We start from the raw sequence: 19,747 nt of genomic DNA, 5'->3' as shown, positions 1-19,747 counted from the left end.
GTTAGAATAGTCTGCGAGAGCACGGTAATGAACACAACGAGGCTGGGAAAGCAGACCAGTGAATAGATTCGGCTGATGATGCTTAATGAAATTTTTAACCTCTGTAGTCCCAATGAAACACTTGTATGCAACCGCCTTTTTCAAGACAATTAAAAACTTTTAAAAATCTCACGAGTGTTTTACTGATGTATTTTCTGCAGAATAAAACGTGGAACTATCCTGGGCTTAAGTTAACCATATTTTTGCTTCTTGAAATAAACTAAACATTATCTGAAATAAAATAAAATAATTTCAGCCAGTTGCCAAGGAAACATTTCTCATGTACTAACAAAACTAAACCTGAAATTAAAATGAATAAAAACAATTGACATATTAAAAAATATGAATGAAAATGACAAACACAACAAAATTACTAAAACTTTAACTAAAATAGAAACTAATTAAAAATATTATGTATTATTTATTAAAATAGTACTGATAATAAATATAAATGTATTATGTAAGGGTTTATGGCAACAATTTATTTTACAGTGTCCTTGTTACATGTTACATGTACTTACCATAAATTATGCATAATTACATGCAACTAACCCTCAAAACCAAAACCTTAATCCTATAGTAAGTACGTTTTTAATTAATATTACTCAGTACTTAAATATATAATTACACTGTAACAATGACACCTTAAAATAAAGTGTAACCAAATGTATATATAAGTTTATTGTGTGTGTGTGTGTTTGTGTGAGTCTTCTCAAGTCTAGCTATAAGTGCTCTAGATTTGCACTAGCACTAATCAGTTTCTACACAGTCAATGCTTTTTCTTTGTTTTCACAGAGTCTGAAAGTGAAAAAGTGTCCTCATCGTCTTCATCTGGCCTGACCAGGGTCTATCACTGTGATATCTGTAATAAAAACCTGAATCTCACCTCAACTGAGATCCTAAAACACAAACGCCAGCACCTGGCCTGAGCTCACACATGGGCACATGTTCAAACTTTAATAATCTCTCCATTACATTTTTTAATAAATGTGAAAACTCTCTTGAATGTGCTGTAATTCTTCTACTTGTTTTTAATCGAGTGGACTTGGCATTACACGGACTGATGCGGCCCCTTGTGGACAATCATGGATGTGCATGTTGAAAAGTGGCTCCACGTAGTGGTCACAGTGATTATTGGAGGAATATCAGGCAGAACTGTCAGGAACTATTTTAAATATTATTTTTTTATGATTTTCATCAGTGCTGTCAAATTGATTAATCATTATTAATTGCATCTAACATAAATAACGTTGTAAATATTGTGTGTGTGTGTGTGTGTGTGTGTGTGTGTGTGTGCGTGTGTGTGTGCGTGTGTGTGTGCGTGTGTGTGTGCGTGTGTGTGCGCGCGTGTGTGTGCGTGTGTGTGTGCGTGTGTGTGTCGTATCCATGCAATATATGGCTCTGTATCAGCACGGCTGTGATTCGGCCATAGGCAATCACAGCTGTGCTGATAGAGCCATATCGCACGGATATGAGTGTAATATTGCGTTTCTACAACAGTTTGACAGCACGTGTGTAAATTAATACGAAACAACAACGGAGTGTCTTTAAAAATCCCCTTTTGTGCAAAACTACTTCCTTCTGCCGCGGATTCAAATCTCAAGTTGACAGTTTAACAGTTGAGCCCAAGCCTTCCTTACTAATAACATCACTGTAGAACTAATAACATTGAGTGGTTTCAGTGAAGTAGTTCAGTAATACACAATTAACTGTATTATGTAGAGCAGAGTATTATGAGAGAGATTGACAAAGTGAGTGTATTACCGGCATCTAGCTGATATTCATCAGGTTAATCTTATATTCATAATCACAAAATTAGTTTGAATGTCCGCTAAGGATTTTTGTCTTTGCCCAGTTAAGGGGATTTCCCATAACAGTGCTAGTCAGTGCATTTGTTAGTTGTTTTGTTTGAGTCCCTTTCAAAATAAAAGTCTGTCTCTTTTCAACTTGAGATTTGAATCCATGGCGGAAGGAAGTAGTTCAGCACAAAAGGTTTTTAAAGACACTCCGTTGTTGTTTCTTATTAATTTACACACGTGAGCCGTTGAACCGTTGTGTAAACGGAATATCACACTCTTAGCCGTGCGATATGTCTGTATATCAGCACGGCATGAATTTGGCTGTAGGCACGAGGCCACACACACTCACATATAGTATATGATTGCCTACAGGCGAATTACAGCCATGCTAATATAGAGCTGATATTGCATTGTGTGATATTGCTTGTATATATTTATACAACAGTTCTTTCTGGTTCTTGAATCTGATTGGCTGAGAGCCTTTTCCAGTGCGATATCCGCCCAGTATCGGCACTCAAACCATTTCACCGTTGTATCACTCAGCTTGCGGCGACTGTCATGGGTCGAGCAAATCCACCATAGGTTTGAAAAATACTACTATTGTTGTGTCACAAAATGTAGCTTTAACAGTTTTTTTAGGTGAGAATGTAGTTATTTGGACATCAAATATGTGACTCCTATATAAACAGCATCTATTTTACAATGTGTTCAGACACTTTCACAGATGTGAGATCCAGGTCAGCGGCCGTTCTGCGCTCAGCGCTCGTGTACTCGCCTTGAACAGCTTCATCTCGGCCAGTCCTTTGGGAATTTGCCGCTGGCTCTTATGTAGATAGTGGTTAAAAGTGCTGTATGTAAGAATGACAGCTAGTGGTTGAAATGGGTACTGCAGTCCAAATTCAAAATATTGTTTGCTCCGCCTCAGACTCAACGCTCACGCAGGTTGCCAGTTTGACACACAACAGGAACGAGGGGAAAAAGTTGACATGGGGGGGATACAGATTTGACTCCCTTTTGGAGCCGGTCTCTTGTGGCCAGTCGATAAACTTCCATGTTAGTTTCAAGCGAGACCGCGGAAGGTTGCCGCTTGGTTTTAATATGCTTCCATTCATAAAGATGTTTCGATGGCTGCCGAGGGTTTTTAGGTCGGGTGGAATCTGTGATCTCTGACCCAGTTTGTTCGCTGGCTTCCATGACAGCCATACGCTGTGTTTTCCGCCAACTGGCAACCTGGGGTGTCTAAATACTATTGGGTAAATTGGCAACGTGCGTTAGCCTATCGCACAGACCAAAACAAAAACAGACATTCCGACATGGAACGCACATTTCAAAGTAAAATAAAAGCATTGTTTTTCAGAGAAACAAGTATGTGAACTGAGCATGTTTTGTGGTATTTTTATGCTTTAGTACAGTCAAAAACTTACATACAGCACCTTTAAGCAGATATAATTCATTTGGGGTATATCAAACGGGCAATGTTTGGTCTTATCAATCTATAACATGTTCCAGAGCTAATCGATTTGGGTCAAGGGGAAAATTAAGTTTCATAACTTTATAGGCTATTAGTCCTGTATGGCCTGCTAGAACGCTGCTTTTGTATGTTTGACTGAATTGTTTGCTTTATCGTCTTTTAAAATGGTTGTTGTTGTTCATTTAAATATTGTCAAATAAATATTCCCTTACAAAAAATAACTGCAGTACATTGAATTAAAACTGCAGTATGTAGTATAACTGCAGTACAATGAATTACAACTGAAGATTTGCAGTATAATAATGTGTAGATGCAATATAAATGCAGTACAGTGAAGTAAAACTGAAATATTGCAGATTTTTCATTATTACACCATTAGATGGCGGCAAAGAGTGGCATAGACTGTCTTTATGAGTGACTGGTTGTAAACAAGGAAGTTGTTTCAGCGCTGTCAATCTTTTATAAAGACAAAATATCGCATTCCTCAGCGGACATTCAAACTGATTTTTTTAATGGATATTACGGACATCGACCTGAAGAATGAATGCTATATCAGATGCAGGTAATACACTCGTTAAGTCGATCTTTCTCTCATAATAATACTATACAGCGTCAATGGCGACTCAACGTCCCCTTCCTTACTACTAAAGTCACGTTATTAGTAACAAAGGCTTGGGCTCAACTGTTAAACTGTCAATCTGAGATTTAAATCTGTGGCGGAAGGAAGTAGTTCTGCACAAAAGAGATTTTAAAGACACTCTGTTGTTGTTTCTGATTTATCTACACATAAATCAGTGTTTAAACGCAATATCACACTCTTAGCCGTGTGATATGGCTGTGTATAACTAAGTAAGGCTGTGATTTGGCCCTAGGCACGAGGCTGCACACACACACAATATCGATTTGACAGCACTAATTTATACACACATAATGGTGGTGGTGTTTGTTATATGATGTATACTGCTTTTACTTTACTGTGTTTTGGGGGAACATTAATTGTCATGAAAATACTTTATTGATAGTCTTAGTTTTCTTATATACGTAATGTAATTATTATATTTTTCTTTGATTTTGGGGCGCAATATGACCTGGGCAGTTCTTCGTGAAATCCGTCCTATTCCAAGTGGATATTCGGAGCACAATGCACGATTGCTCTCTTGAGCTCAAATACACCACACTTATATTGTGGTTATGAGTGAATGCTGTATTATGCCATCCCAGTATTAGTGTACGAATGCACATAAACACATGTAAACACGATTCAGAGTGCAAACTTTTCATTAAAATATAGAGTTAGGGTTTAATTAATGATACAAACCCACGATATGTAACACCTCAAAGCAGCAAATTGGCACAAAGTCAGAGAAGTAAGACAGCACAGAAAATAAAAACCCGTCTCCAAAAATAAATAAAGAATTAGAATAAATATCTCAATAAATATATAAACAGGTAATATTTTCCATTGATTACTTTTCAAACTAATAGACACATACATATTAAAATATGCACATTGGCAGAAATAAACAACCCGAAAAAGAAAATGAGTATTTAGGTACATCGTTACTTAGAAATTATAGGTTATTGGTTAAATAAATCAAAAGGCACATTTATTAATAGGATTTATGACTAGGGCCCTCAAGGGTGGTCTCATCTCTCAAAGTTCTCTTTTTTCCAGTGCTATTTTTGTGTTTCTCTACTATTCTGCCCATAAAGAGTGAGTGAGTGTGTGTGAGTGCAAGAGAATGTTTCACGTCTTTGAAAATGGACTGAAATGAGTCCAAATGCACAATGATATACAATGCATGTTTGTAGATTGAATGGTCCAGTGGTTCGTCCTGCTGTAAAAACCCTTTTCTTTTAAAGTGACTCTAATGAGCAGTTGATACAACATCGATTCCTACGTAACTTGGAGAAACCTCTTGGAGTGTGACGTTAGTTCTTCCCCATCATTGATATCATAATTTAGTTGTTGTCCAAAATTGACTACAAGGCTGTGTCTGATTCCCTACCTCCTCATGACTAGCAGCGAGGTAAGACAAGTTTAGGAGAGTTGAAATAGCAGCTTCGAGATCATTTAAAGCAATGTTTCTTAACACTTTGAGGTCCAACCCGGTGTGCCAGTCAGCGTTTGAAGAACTGATTGGTCGAAAATCTCTATATTTTTCAGTGTAACAACAACGTGCTTTAACCAGGCAACAAGTTTTCAATGTCAAGTCATTTGTCTGTCCACAGTGAAAATGAACATATACCGTAACATAGCCAATCGGAACACATTTGATGTTTTTGGACCAATGGGATTTTACTGTGGGCGGGGCTAACCGGCACAACTCTACAGACAAAATGTCCTGTCGTTTGGCTGCACTGGTTAGGACACGTGAGGTGCAGTATAACCCATTATAGTTAATGATTGAGTACTTCTCTTGTTGCCATACTAACAGATAAAGTAAAGTGTTGTGTCACACACAACAATCCTTTTCTCTTTTACTCGTTCCTTCTGACTAATAACTAATTTGCACTTTATTTTTGGTGGCATGTACAACTACGTTTCAAGGCCTCGGTTTACATTTGCTGTGCAAATGCTCGGCAGATTCAGGTCTAGATTATCTCTCCACTTTTTTGGTCTATCTTTTAAATATAGGCAACATTCTCAGTTGTTGGCAAGTTAAACACCTAAACTATACTCTTAACAGAAAGAATGAGCATGTATGTGTCCATATGTGGTGAAAGTGGTGGTTTTGGTGAAACTGCCCTTGATCAGACCGTTCACGTTCCCTGTTCTCGAACAACTAAAAGTGGTACGACATCAAAATGTTCTCCTTCACAAATATGTTCTGACCGAACGTGCGTGAAAAACCTACCGCAAAGACCATATACAAAACCTCACCACAGCACACAGTCCCCAAAATAAGTCTCTTTCTCTATTTGCCTTACTCTCCTCTGGACATTGAGGTAAAACTCAGTAACTTAGAGGTACAAGGGGAGTGTATTCGTTAAATCAATTGCAAAAAAAACAAAAATCTTTCAGTAGTTCAAGTAAAATAAGATACTCAAAATAGGTCTGATAACATTAGCTATAAACATTTTTTCATCTGGTATTTTCTCCCTAAATAAAAAACCAGAACAGAACAGAACCCAAGAGAAATGAAGACTAACAATTGTTTACACGTCACTGATGCCCATTCACTCCCCACCTCCCGGAGACGACCCCTGACCCCGACGACCAGCAAATCAGAGAGCGGTCTCCCCGAACCCATGCACCCATCGCCGGTACGAGCGTGAAGGGTCCAGAGCAGAGAATAGAAAGAGCGGAATGCAGCAGACGGCCTTGGTGGGGGCGAGGGGATATTATCGTGAAGGTTTATGTAGGAGATCTGGCTCTACGGCTGTTCCTCATCTTTGTGCTCCCGTCCCCGTCACAATAAGCCCCGCCCACGCGCCCTCCCCCCGGTCAGGCCTCATCGCACGGCCTTGTGCTTTCCTCCGCAGCAGCCGCATCTCTCCCCACAGCGCAGGCATGCGTGCAGGGGCAGGTAGCAGCACATGCAGGGTACGAAAAGAGACAGCACCAGCAGCGCCATCCAGCGGGCACAGCACAGCGGGTGCGGCCGGCCGCCCATCGAGTCCTCGCACGAGCACGGCTCCCAGAATTCGCCCTCGGAGTCCGACATGCAGTGGTAGAGCAGGCTCTCCGCGCACCACACGCATGTCCACTGGCGCAGGCAGTGTAGCGCCGGGTCCGGGGCGTCCCGGCATCGGCCCCGTCCGTTTTCGGAGGCGCTGAAGACAGAGCGGCAGTACACGCAGCGCGACGAGCAGGAGGAGGAGCCCTGTGGGCAGGAGCTGTCGTCGTCGGGGGAGATGGCTTCCCCTCCGCCGCCGCCGCCCCCTCGCTTGCGAGTCCGAGAGCGGGGCGTGGCGAGTGAGGTGTGGATGCAGCAGGGAGAGGGCGAGCTTTTGCCCGTCTCCTGCGGGGAGCCGCTGGCCGACGGCACCCCCGGCACGGCGTTGGGCATGCACGTGGGCGAAGAGTTGCACTGAGAACCTTTGGTGTCCAGCATGACGGTGACCTCACAGCCTGTGGTGCCCACGCCGGCCAGTTCTTTCTCGAAGCGCACCACGCAAAGCTCCGACTTGTCCTGGCTGGCGCTCACCACCACGCCCCCCGTCAGCCCGCCCACCTTGGTCCGTGTAGCACCGGCGCGTCTGTAGTCCTCGTAGCCGCGTGTACCCCACAGGTCCTTGCAGGGGTCCAGGCTGCGGAGGTCCCCTTCCTCCAGCAGGGAGATGGTGGGCGAGAGCGGAGAAAGGGGAGAGGCAGGGGGCGCTGTGGGGGGAGTCGGGGGAGCCGGAGGTGGCGGAGGGGGGGCCGGAGGGTTCAACACGGCTGTGACTTGGGTGAGCTGGTGCTGGGCGGGTCGGGTGTGGATCTGCGGTGAGAGAAGAGTGAGACATGACAATCTTTTTTTTTATATTTATCTATTCAAAAATACAATAAAATGCAGTTCATTCAAACAGTGACTCAAATACACCAATTCGCTGATTAAAGGTGAACTATGTAAGATTTTTGTAGTAAAATATCCAAAAACCACTAGGCCAGTGTTATTTTGTTCAGTTGAGTACTTAGAATATTCCAAATGTTTCCAACCATTTGTAAATCGTGAGAAATTGCTATTTTAACCAAGGAACCGGGACGTGCGAGCTATGCATTTGAGGGCGTCACCTGTCGATTGCGTCTTATCTGCGTTACCCTCGGTTTCCGGTTTTATTTAGCAGAAACGCTTTACTCTCACTGCAGTGTGAACAAGTGTCATAGCAGCCGCCGAGCGAACGTCATAACTTCCTTTTCAACACACTCAGATATATCTAATACGACAAAAAGAGTTGCGTTACCTCATACTCATGACTGGAAAAGAGGAAGTGGTGCCGGCGACCGTGTCATAATAAAAGTCCCGTCGGCGACTATGCCATAATAACAGTCCCGCTCTTCAAACGCTCCAGCGGCCTTGCTCAGCTCCTCAACACTCGGTCCTGCTCTGCTTCATACTACAGTAACGTTAATAATCGCATTCATGAACATGATTTCTGCCCGAGTCCTATCCTGACTCTTTTCCACCGGCTGTGAGGTGAAGACCACATGTCCCAAGATTCTGCGCTCAAACGTGGCATCATCAAACTACACCTTTGTTTTGAACAGGCGACCTCTAGTGGACGGAAAAGTTACATAGTGTAGCTTTAACTATTTTTTCATTTCTGAATTAAATTTCATTTTGATATTAAAGTGAAAAAATGTAGGGGTGATACAACTGTCCTGGTATCATTATAAAACAAAAAGCCTCATTAAAAAGATTAAATTGCTGAAAAAAAAACCTTATCAAGTAGCAAAAACTGCCTCACTGCTTTTTGTCCAAAAATCAAAGTCATGTGGTGTGAGTGACCAAAATATAATTTGCATTGCCAACATGCAAGAAAAGTAGAGGATAGTTCAAATTGTAAAATTTCATGTGATGTGACTTCCTACAAACATACTATTTATGAATTATTAATTCATGTTATTTGTAAAAAAATTAATTTAAAAAATCATAAAAATATAAATTATATATTTAAATAAAAACACATTTTAAAGCATTATTATGCTGAGTACATTCACATGTATTAAAAGATTATTACTTATATTGACGTAGGGGTGGGCAGTCTTCCCAAAATTTCATCAAGATCTTATAACAAACAATCAAGATCTGAATCGCGATCTTCCCAATTGTGAGATGTACTATGGAAAATATCCAGACTGGAACAAGCCTATGGACTTATATATTTGCACAATTTAGAACAGTGTTGAATTAAACAATCGAAGTAGTCATTAAACCCAGAGTTAAACTCTAAAACACTGCACAGGCTTCACTGTATGAATTAAATATATATTGATTCTTATTAAAACTACAAAAAATTATTCAGTCAAGAGCAGTGAGTGATTTTGTCTTTTGTTTAACATTAATAACAGACAGCAGCAGGAGGCTTTAGTGTTGTCAAAAGTACCGACCACGATACCACGCCGGTACTGAAATGTAAAAAATGTGACGCTTTGAGCGCTGTTGAACGAAATCGTAAACAGCTCTGATTGTCCATTGTGCTCACACGCTCATGCGATTGGCTACAATGATCAGCGCATCAAAAACATGTTGTAAATATACATCAATGACGCTTTTCACAGAGCGCTTACACAGACACACACGCTCCCGCTTTCAAAACACTTTCAAACACTTCTGTGTGCTTTCAAACGCTCCCGTGCGTTGATCAGTGTAGCCAATCACAGGCGCATCCGATGAGCGCATGAGCACAATGGCCAGTCAGAGGTGTTTACGATTCCAGCTCAACAGCACTCAAAGCGGCACATTTTTTAAATTTCAGTACCGACTTGGTATCGCGGTCGGTACTTTTGACAACACTAGTAGGCTTTAAGATGCATAACCAACCAAGATTGACACATTTTTGAGTATAGCTATTTGAGCATTTAGGTGCGTAACTAAAACCCCAATTATACTTTGCTCATCCGTGTTCCACTACATCTCGCAGCGCACACGCAGAAAGCACATGGTATAGTATTTTTCAAAATGATACCGGTTTTGTGGTATATGATGGTATTTTTTTTTCCCCTGCATGACCGGGTGTTAACCACATTCCCTATGATTGAGAGAGGATATACTGCAGTAGATTGACTAGAATGCCCTATTTTACTGTCATGACGAGTGAATGTTGTAGAAAAATTCCACACTAGAATTAATACAGATTTGCAAAGCCCCACAAAATGATGCTGTGGGGAGACAACAACCAATAAAACAGACCTACAACACGCTCATTACAGACACATGAATATTAAAATATGACCACGGAGAGAAAAAAAACAGAGTTGAGGGCACCTTGATGCATTTTAAAAATAACCGCTGTAATGCGATCTCTGCTGTGTCCTCACTACAGTGCGACAGTGAAACGGGACCCCTCTCAAACAGTGTCTCGCCGCGTTCCGAACGTAGTTTAAAGGGGTGGTTCCGTGGTTATTTTCTAGGCTTGGTTGTGTTTATGGGGCGCAGTATAACTTGTCTTAATACTTCTTTTTTTTTTTAAACGCCGTATTTTTCTTATATTTTACCTTTATTACACACCGCTGTCTCCACTGTCCTTTGAACGGCTCGTTTGCTTCCTGCTTCTGTGAAGCCCATCCCTCCGAAAAACGCAATGGTCTTGGATTGGTTAGATGGCCAAATGTAGTTTATAGTTCTGCAACAGCTCTCTCTCTTTCGTAATGACTGCGACGTGGCCTCGCCCACTTTGTCGCGTGTTAGCGGGGGCAGTGTTTATGTTAATAGCAAGGGTTTATGATGTCACCAACCCGGGAAGAAGCTTGTTGTAGTCCAAACCGGACGTTTTTGTAGGCCATAAACTGCTATAACTTTAAAAGACAATATCTCCGTTTGCATTGAACTTTAAGCGCTGTAACTTTGCAGATACTGTTTATGCTCAAGCAGCAACATTACACACTAACTAAAGTTAAAAAAGTGAAATCGCATGCAACCACCTCTTTAAGCGACTTACACAGGTATTGCGGTATATTAAAAATTCATAGCATAACAAAAATGAATACCTGTATTCGGTATGAAGCGATATACCGCCCAGCACTACGTGGGGATCAGTCTCTTTCGCAGTTCAATGCGCTTTTGATAACTCTTTTAAGCATGTAGACAGCATTTTACGACTGTCACGTTACATGATTTGACTGATTTGGATGTTTAGGCTTTTAAGGAGGGGCAAAAGCACACCACTTTAAAGGAAAGGAACGGCATGCAGCACAATTGACCGTTCGCAAAGACCCCCCCCTCTTTAGTTACTGTTGCTATGCCCGACAAGCCATGGCACTCTCACACCACACACACACGTGTTCTCACGTAGAGAAAATACATCGCGGAGCAAAGAGGACACTGACAACATGCCGACAGACAGGACAGATCTTTTGATATGAAACTAGGTTTCAACTTTCAAATCGTTTAAAATAAATTTAAACAATAAATAGCATTTTGTGGCTCTTTAATGTGTCGTGATCGCTGTTAAAGCTGCTCGTGAAACGATTATCTCTTCCTTCTAAGTTCATTGATAAGCATTATATAAACATGAATGACACTAAAAGAAATGTTGTTTCAACCGCGGAAAGACATCAGTACACACCGTTTTTTATAGTTCAAGTCCACCGATGTTAATCGGCTAACTCTCCTGACTGCTTTGTCGGACAAAACGGCAGATTTGACTATGCGATTGGTCAGATCGCCTGTCAATCAAACTAGTGGCGAAGGGTGAATTATCATTTTATCTTGATTACATTTGTTTTCATAATAATTGGAAGCCAAAATTTGAACCAAAACTAATATTTGATTCATCACACAGCCCTACTGCTGTTGAATTGTCACCACGCATGAAAGACACATGATATAATTTAGGCGGTAGGGCAGTAATTGCTGGGTTTTTTTACATTAAAAAAATCACGATCTCTACGATTCGCTTGAATATTAGATCGTGGACATCTTCAAGATTGATCTCGATATAAAATCGTCAGATCGGCCACCCCTATATTGACGTTGCACCATGTGACATTTCTAGAGTCATTAAATCTACACCTTTTTTGAAAATGGTATAAAAATTTTTTTTAAATTGTGACATCGACAAGAATACAAAGAGTACGTTGGCATTAACTTAACTCGGCATGTGTTATACGATTTGTAACCTTCAAGCAATGTGAATCCTTTACCTGGGCCGGGGTCTGTGTCGTGACAGCGTGACCTGTCCCATACGCAAACTCCTCAGTGGAGCGCACAAAACAGGTGGAGGAGGACTCACTGGTCACAATGGTAATGGGTTTGGGTAGCATCTCTTTTCTGCTGTTGGACGACGACTCACTCCCTGTATGAGACTGAGACAGACTGCAAGTCATCAAACATGCAGAACCACCTAATGCTAAAGCCAACAGGATGCACACAAGATGGAGGAAATACGGTGAGGAGGTGAGACTGGTGTAGTTTGGATTGTCTTGTTTTATGAATGAATCATTCTGCTTTCTGTTTTTATGAAACTGGGCGGAGCAAAAAGAAACGGTAGAGCAATTTAATACACTATAATTCATTTTGATGATTACAAAGACTATTTTCTTTGCAATAACATGCACAGATAAATCCTGGAAAATAATTTTTCTGATAAATATATCAATATCTATGATGACTTTACAGGGATCTAGGCACGGAGCAAATCTCAGATAGACGCACAGATGAACCGGATACTTTGAAGCACTTTGATGTGATAAAAACACTCACTGCTTGACCATCATCCTCAGTGTCGCCCTCTTCAGGAGTCGAGGAGGATGGCGAGTCAGATCCTGCGAGAAAATGTTAAAAGCGAGAAGAAAAAAAACATTTAAAGAAAGAAAATGGGATCATCTAGATTGCATTAGCATCATCCTTTCATGGCATCGTCCTCTTCTCTGTACTGGTACATTTAGAGGCCATAACAACAGGGTTATTAGCAGTGAAAAGTAATGCATTACAATATTGCGTTACTCCCTTAAAAAGTAACTAATTGAGTTACTTAGTTACTTTTTAAGAAAAGTAATGCATTACATTACTTTTGCATTACTTTTTCTCACCTGGGCTGGGCTTGCTTTTGTTTTTTTTTATAACAAAAAAGTTATATATTTGTGCAACGGTAAAGACCTCTTCATACCAAAATTGAAATAATAAGCCCCAGGCTGAGGTAAAAATGCAGATTCACGCGTGAACAGTAGAGGGCGCAGCTCTGCTGTGCTGCCATTCTGGATAATGGTAGAATAGGATGCAGGAGAAAAAAGTTTTACCAATAAAAACTAAAAATCTAGTATTTTTCATCATCAAAGGTCTGCAGCAAGACATTGGTAAATTAAATATAAAGGTAGATTATGCTTAAAATATTTGTTTTATTTCAAATTTAATTATTGGAGGTTTGCATAGTATTCTGATTTTGCATTTGACTGATTTTATTCAGTTTGAGGAGTACAGAATTTTTATTGTGCAAGTGAGATAAATAAATGCTCACATTTAGTCTAGAACTACAATAACCATCATGTTTACACACAATGCCTCTGCACTAATTTTTCTCAACATGGGGGCAGGAGAGCTGTCAGTCAAATTAATGTGAAAAAGTAACTTGCGTTGAAAAAGTAACTCAAAATTTGAAAAGTAATGCGTTACTTTACTAGTTACTTGGAAAAAGTAATATTATTACGTAACTCAAGTTACTTGTAATGCGTTACCCCCAACACTGGTTATTAGGCATTAAAACTGGCTGACAAATACTCAATATAAACTGCATTCATTTTTTGTTTCGCTCCAGCTTCCTGTTGACTATCTTTTGCTGCTCTGTACCTCTGTCCAGCTTATCAAGGACACTTTGAAGCCCCTTCTCGAAGGAGATGGCGTCAGCTGGACTCTGGAAGGTCAGACCAAACTTCCTCTCCTCCACACGCCAGTGATGGAAGATGGGGTTCACCTTGTTGTAGACCAGACCCTTCTGAATGGCGCATTCCAGCACGGGCTACATGAAGAAAGAGAGGCGAGTCACTTGCGGGCCACTCGTGAGGACAACAGCTAAATTACCACAACTACCGGGACGGTCAGGCTGAGGGAACATCAGTGCACTCAAAGACAGGCATGAACACACACGCACACACTCACTGCTCGATCGCGTAGCCGTTCTCCGCGTACGACGTACTCTCTCCGCCCACGACCTTCAGAGCTCCGCCCCTTACAAATGATCACGTGACTGAGGCCGCCACCTCCAAGGGGCACCCAGCCACCACTAGAATCGTCACGTGTCATCACCACCGCTCGGACACGCACACTGTCAGGGAAGTAAAAGGAGTGAGTGCACTAGCCAGCTGAGCACAAACACCCACACACACACACACACACACACACAAACACAGACTTTGAGACAAAGGCCATTAAAGAAGAAAATACAACCCCATCAGTATAAAATATCCTCAAAATAAAGGTAACTAGCGAATATTGGAGAAAAGACACTGCGTTACAGAGACACCGTGTCATTTTTGGCCTGCAGTATCCACTAAAATGATGACGTTCATAACCCATTTTGCTTCTGTAATCTCTCTGGACATATTTCCAAGTGTAACAGAATAGTCGGTGAGAAAAAAAGGCGAGGTGGGACATTTGAAGATTATTGGATCATGAAAAGTAGATGCTAAAGTGGTTGGACGTCGTGGAAAGAAAGGCTGTTTCAAACGATGAGCAAGTTAGATTGCAAAGATGTGTATTATACATATTAGAAACACAACATGCACCAATGAATTGGCTGAAATTTTGCAGGTACTTAATGCCTTGAACACAAGCACAACCTCCACAATCTTCCTCTTTTTTCAGCGTTGAGTTTGGGGCTGGAAAACAGGGTTCTGGATGGGAAGCGCACCTTGCAATCTTTTGCCTACAATATGGTTCATGTGATGGAGGGGAGTGGATGAAGCATGTTTGGCTCTTTTCCCTGCCCACGCCATGATGATGTTAGTCCAAATGAAGTCATTTCGGAGCAAGTTATTACAATTTGATCAGACATTTGAATTAGCGTGTACTTATGAGTGGTCCACAATGAGAGCCATAACATACATTAAACGTGTAGGGTCAATTTTTTATGTTGACGTTAAAGGTGCTAAAATGGATATTACCTTTTTTTGGCAACATCCGCCAGATTTAGCCACTAATTAGACATGCCCCTTCTCCTGCCCCAAAAGATATGTGACCGCGGACCACAAAACATCATACACCCATGAGATGCACGGGTATATTTGTGGCAATAGCCAACAATACATTGATTTTTCTTTTATGCCAAAAATCATTAGGATATTAAATAAAGATCATGTTCCATGAAGATATTTTGCTAATTTACTACCGTAAATGTATCGAAAATGTATTAATAGCAGTAATATGCATTGCTAAGGACTTAATTTGGACAATTTTAAAGGCGATTCTCTCAATATTTTGATTTTTTTGCACACTCAGATTCCAGATCTCGGCCCAAATATTGTCCTATCATAACAAACCATACATCAGTGGAAAGCTTTCCGGTGATATATGAATCTCAATTTCCAAAAGATATGTGACCCTGGACCACAAAACATCATACACCCATGAGATGCACGGGTATATTTGTGGCAATAGCCAACAATACATTGATTTTTCTTTTATGCAAAAAATCATTAGGATATTAAGTAAAGATCATGTTCCATGAACATATTTTGTAAATGTACTACCGTAAATGTATCGAAAATGTATTATTAGTAGTAATATGCATTGCTAAGGACTTAATTTGGACAATTTTAAAGGCGATTCTCTCAATATTTTGATTTTTTTGCACCCCCAGATTCCAGATCTCGGCCCAAATATTGTCCTATCATAACAAACCATACATCAGTGGAAAGCTTTCCGGTGATATATAAATCTCAATTTCCAAAAAAAAAATTGACTCTTATGACTGGGTTTATGGTCCAGGGTCACATATGTCAGCAAACCCAAAATTTTTCTATGGATTGACAGCCCGAGATCTCGTTTCTGATTGGCTAAAAAAGGGCGGGCCGCTCCCCCGATTAGTTTTGCTGTGGCAGAGACGGGTGTGATTTGTCAAGACACCCATTTCAGTGATATGTCAGGTAAAATGGCATTTTATTCGTGGTATTTTTAAAAAAATCGTCCTTTTATATTGTGTAGGCAACTATAAATACTACATGTCTTAAGTAGACGCGGGGATACAGGTGAATTTTGATTGATTTCTCGAGACAAGATGGTGTGGTGTGGTGGAAGGACTGGTTTATTGTGTTATAATCTTGAATCACACCATCATGTGTGCTTTTGTGTTTTCCATAAACTATAGGTTGAGTCTAGAATATATAAACAGCGAAGCACGATTATAACAATGAGAGGAAACAGCGCGATTTTTTTTAATGGACGGTCACGTGGGCGAGGAAAATCTAATCACACTTTCAGCGCGCACACGGAACAAGCGTCTCGTTTCTGTGAAAAAGTCCTTAATGTAGCCGTTCCACGTTCACAATGACACCAATATAAAACAACAAAGGACATAACGGCTCCATATGATAATACGAGGGAGTAGCACAAAGAAAGACATCGTAAATAAATGAATGGCCTGAGGGGAATGAAATGTGTGGAGATGATGAGGGAGAGGGTGGGAGATGAAGAGTTATATTCCTCCCCGAGATGTATCAATGAACGCGCCCATTCGCCATAAAGGCCCTCGTAGCGGTTTTCCAGTCCGACAAACTCCATTACAATAAACGCTACGAAATCACATCCATTTTGATTCAGAGCCCCATTTGTATTATTTTGAACGCTAACGGTTATTATAAGCCGTTGCACCAGCATATCGCCCGATCAACACGCGTTCACGCGCACTCATTCGTTCATCCCGCTGTTTTATGAATGAATAAAACTACATATATGCTACAGCACAGCGAATTCAATGGGCAGATGAGTGGGTGAAAGGAGGATATGGACAAGAAGAAGAAGAAGAAGAAGAAGAAGAAGAAGAAGAAGAAGAGAAGCGCTGGGGGGAGGGGGAGACATGAAGAGGAGGAGGGGGGTGAGAGAAAAATCACATTTCATTCATAAAGTTTGGCTTTAAAAATCATAATGAAACTCGAGACGCGTTGATAAAAGCATCCCCCCGCGCCTCCATCCCGCCAATGTGTTCCCGACGCCAGAAAACTCGCCATATTTCGTCGATTTTTGAACGACACGTTTTATAATTCATGGATGTATTTGGTGGTTATACGTGGAGCCTCCACACACACATCGTCCTCGAGACAAAAAGCCGTCTCTCACTGCACCCTATTCGTCTGTCAAAGGCGTTTTATACACTGCACCTCGGATATAAGGCCCGTTCATTGGCGTTATTCATCAAATGTTGGATGTATATGGAGAATATGGTGTACAGTGTTGATAGCCATAGCTGCGTAATAGTGTTTATGAGCCTCTAACATCAGCTGGTCTCGCGTGAGCATCTTAGCAGTCCGTTAGAAGTGCTGCAAATCAATCAGTCTGTTCTGGTCAAATAAAAATGCATGGACTTACTCGCCCTCCATGGCTCGGTGTTGCCCGCCGCTTCGAGCTGGCTGCCCCCCGGTCTCTCGTCTTTTTTATTCCCCTTCTTACCGAACACACACACTCGCGCGCGCGCGCGTTCTCACACTCATACACACACACACGCGCGCGCGCGTTCTCACACCGTCGCTCACATACGCACGCACACAGTCTCACTTTCACTCACTCCTTGTGCTCGCTGCTCTCATTTTCTTGTCTTTCTCTGTCCACCTTCATATAGTTTCGGATGGGCTCGAGGATGCAGCAGCCATTTTCCACCGGCAGCATCATCATCGTCCTCCCTCCCTCTCTCTCTCTCTCGCTCCCTCCCTCCCTTCTCTCTCGCTCTCTCTCAATCACTCCCTCCCTGTTTCTCTCTCTCTCTCTCTCTCTCTCTCTCTCTCTCTCTCTCTCTCTCTCTCTCTCTCTCTCTCTCTCTCTCTCTCTCTCTCTCTCTCTCTCTCTACCTGTCTACAGCAGTTCTCACACACTCATATTAAACACACTCGTGGATGGACACAGTGTCCCCGAGCTGCATCGGTCCAGTTTTGTCGCTGTCAGGACATTTGGAGCGATGTGGCTCTATAAATGGCCATAAGCAATCGCCAGTCAAATCTGGAAAGAGAGTGACTATTAATGTTAGAAAGAGAAACAGCCCCAAAAAATCAGTCGTAATATAGTGATTAGTGCACAAAGTCGGTTAATATAGCGCAGAGCAGCGATGGATAATGCCTCAGCACCTTGGACAGCTCCCATACAGCTCTATACGCCATGACAGAATTCACAGCAGCTCGTCTCCATTCATCTCCAACTCCCCATTCATGTTCACTGATAGCCCACCATTGATAAACAGCTACGATAGCGCCGAGCCTTTATTACTCAAATAAACAGTCCGTCTCGCTCCCTTTCAACAATTTGGACAAAGTGCGCGAAGCTAGAGCACGGTAGAGCTTCAATCATACATGTTTGCTGTATTTAAAGTCCATTGTCAAAAACCGTTGATGCGCGGTTTTATTCAAATATGTGACCGTTAAAAAACGGCCAAAATAACAACGGGAAATTATTTGAGGAATCTTTTCATTTCTTGATTTTATATGTTTTTGTTTCATCTAAGTCATATTACTGATAAATATTGTTATATTATCGACATTATTCTTCTGTAACGGTTGTTCTTTTTTAATTTACTAGAACAAACAAATACAAAAATATACAAATTCACACAAAAATGCCAGAGTGAACGTAACATTCATTTATTAATCAAAAAGTCTAACAATATTACATTAATATTACGTATAAGTTCCCTTTGGGTTTTTTTATTGACAATGTTCTCCCAAGAAAATATCGATTAGTCGCATCAAAAATTAACTATTACATACACATATATTAAGTAAATACAAACTTTTATTTTGGATGTGCGATTAGTGCTGGGCAATCGATTAATTGCATCCAAATTTATATATATATATATATATATATATATATATATATATATATATATATATATATATATATATATATATATATATAATTTTTGGATGCGATTAATCAATATTTTTGGGGGAAAACTTTGCTAATCCACTAATCGTGCATCCAAAATAAAAGTTTGTATTTACATAATATATGTGTATGTACTGTGTATAGTTATTATGTATATATAAATACACATTCCTTCATGCATATATTTAAGAAATATTTACATGTATACACACTGTATGTATGTATGTATATATATATATATATAAATATATATATATATATATATATATATATATATATATATATATATATATATATATATAATTTATCTTATATATAAATATAGCATATTTTTTTAAATATATACATGCTTGTGTGTGTATTTTTATATACATAATGATTATACGCAGTACACACACATTATGTGAACACAAACTTTTATTTTCGATGCGATTAATAGATTTGACAGCACTAATATATATATAGTTTTATGTATATATTAGGGCTGTCAAAAGATTAATCGCGATTAATCGCATCCAAAATAAAAGTTTGTGTTTACATAATATATGTGTGTGTACTCTGTTAATTATTATTTATATATAAATACAAACACATTCATGTATATATTTAAGAAATATTTGCATGTATATACTGTATATACATTTATATAATCTATAATATATATAAATATAAATGTTTTATATACAAAAATAATATTTTTTTCTTAAATTTATACATGCTTGTGTGTGTATTTATATATAAATGATAATTAACAGAGTACACACACA

The 19,747-nt window shown here is 40.2% G+C and overlaps 2 protein-coding genes across 3 annotated transcripts in view; one reads left to right on the top strand and one right to left on the bottom strand.

Annotated features, from left to right (window-relative positions):
- Positions 1–3,521, top strand: part of dhx34 (DEAH (Asp-Glu-Ala-His) box polypeptide 34) — a 33,465-nt gene extending 29,944 nt beyond the window's left edge. The window contains exon 16 of one of the 2 annotated variants that reach the window (XM_079824718.1): positions 835–3,521. In XM_079824718.1, the coding sequence (XP_079680844.1) occupies positions 835–968 (134 nt within the window). In that variant the 3' untranslated portion in view covers positions 969–3,521. The remainder of the gene's footprint in view (positions 1–834) is intronic. The other variant, XM_079824719.1, reaches the window with a different exon arrangement.
- A 1,066-nt stretch (positions 3,522–4,587) lies between these two features.
- spred3 (sprouty related EVH1 domain containing 3) lies at positions 4,588–17,792 on the bottom strand. Its single transcript, XM_079825711.1, has 6 exons — positions 17,475–17,792; positions 14,052–14,217; positions 13,743–13,911; positions 12,660–12,721; positions 12,101–12,262; positions 4,588–7,736 (listed from the first exon to the last, which is right to left on the bottom strand). The coding sequence occupies exons 1-6, from the start codon at positions 17,483–17,485 to the stop codon at positions 6,765–6,767; spliced, it is 1,542 nt and encodes a 513-aa protein (XP_079681837.1). The 5' UTR covers positions 17,486–17,792; the 3' UTR covers positions 4,588–6,764.
- Between the last annotated feature and the right edge of the window lie 1,955 nt (positions 17,793–19,747).

The sequence above is a fragment of the Gobio gobio genome, assembly GCF_949357685.1.
Source record: "Gobio gobio genome assembly, chromosome: 9".
In the NCBI taxonomy this organism is placed as follows: Eukaryota; Metazoa; Chordata; class Actinopteri; order Cypriniformes; family Gobionidae; genus Gobio; species Gobio gobio.
Note: the sequence above shows the minus strand (reverse complement) of the source record. Positions and strands in the feature narration are given on the sequence as shown.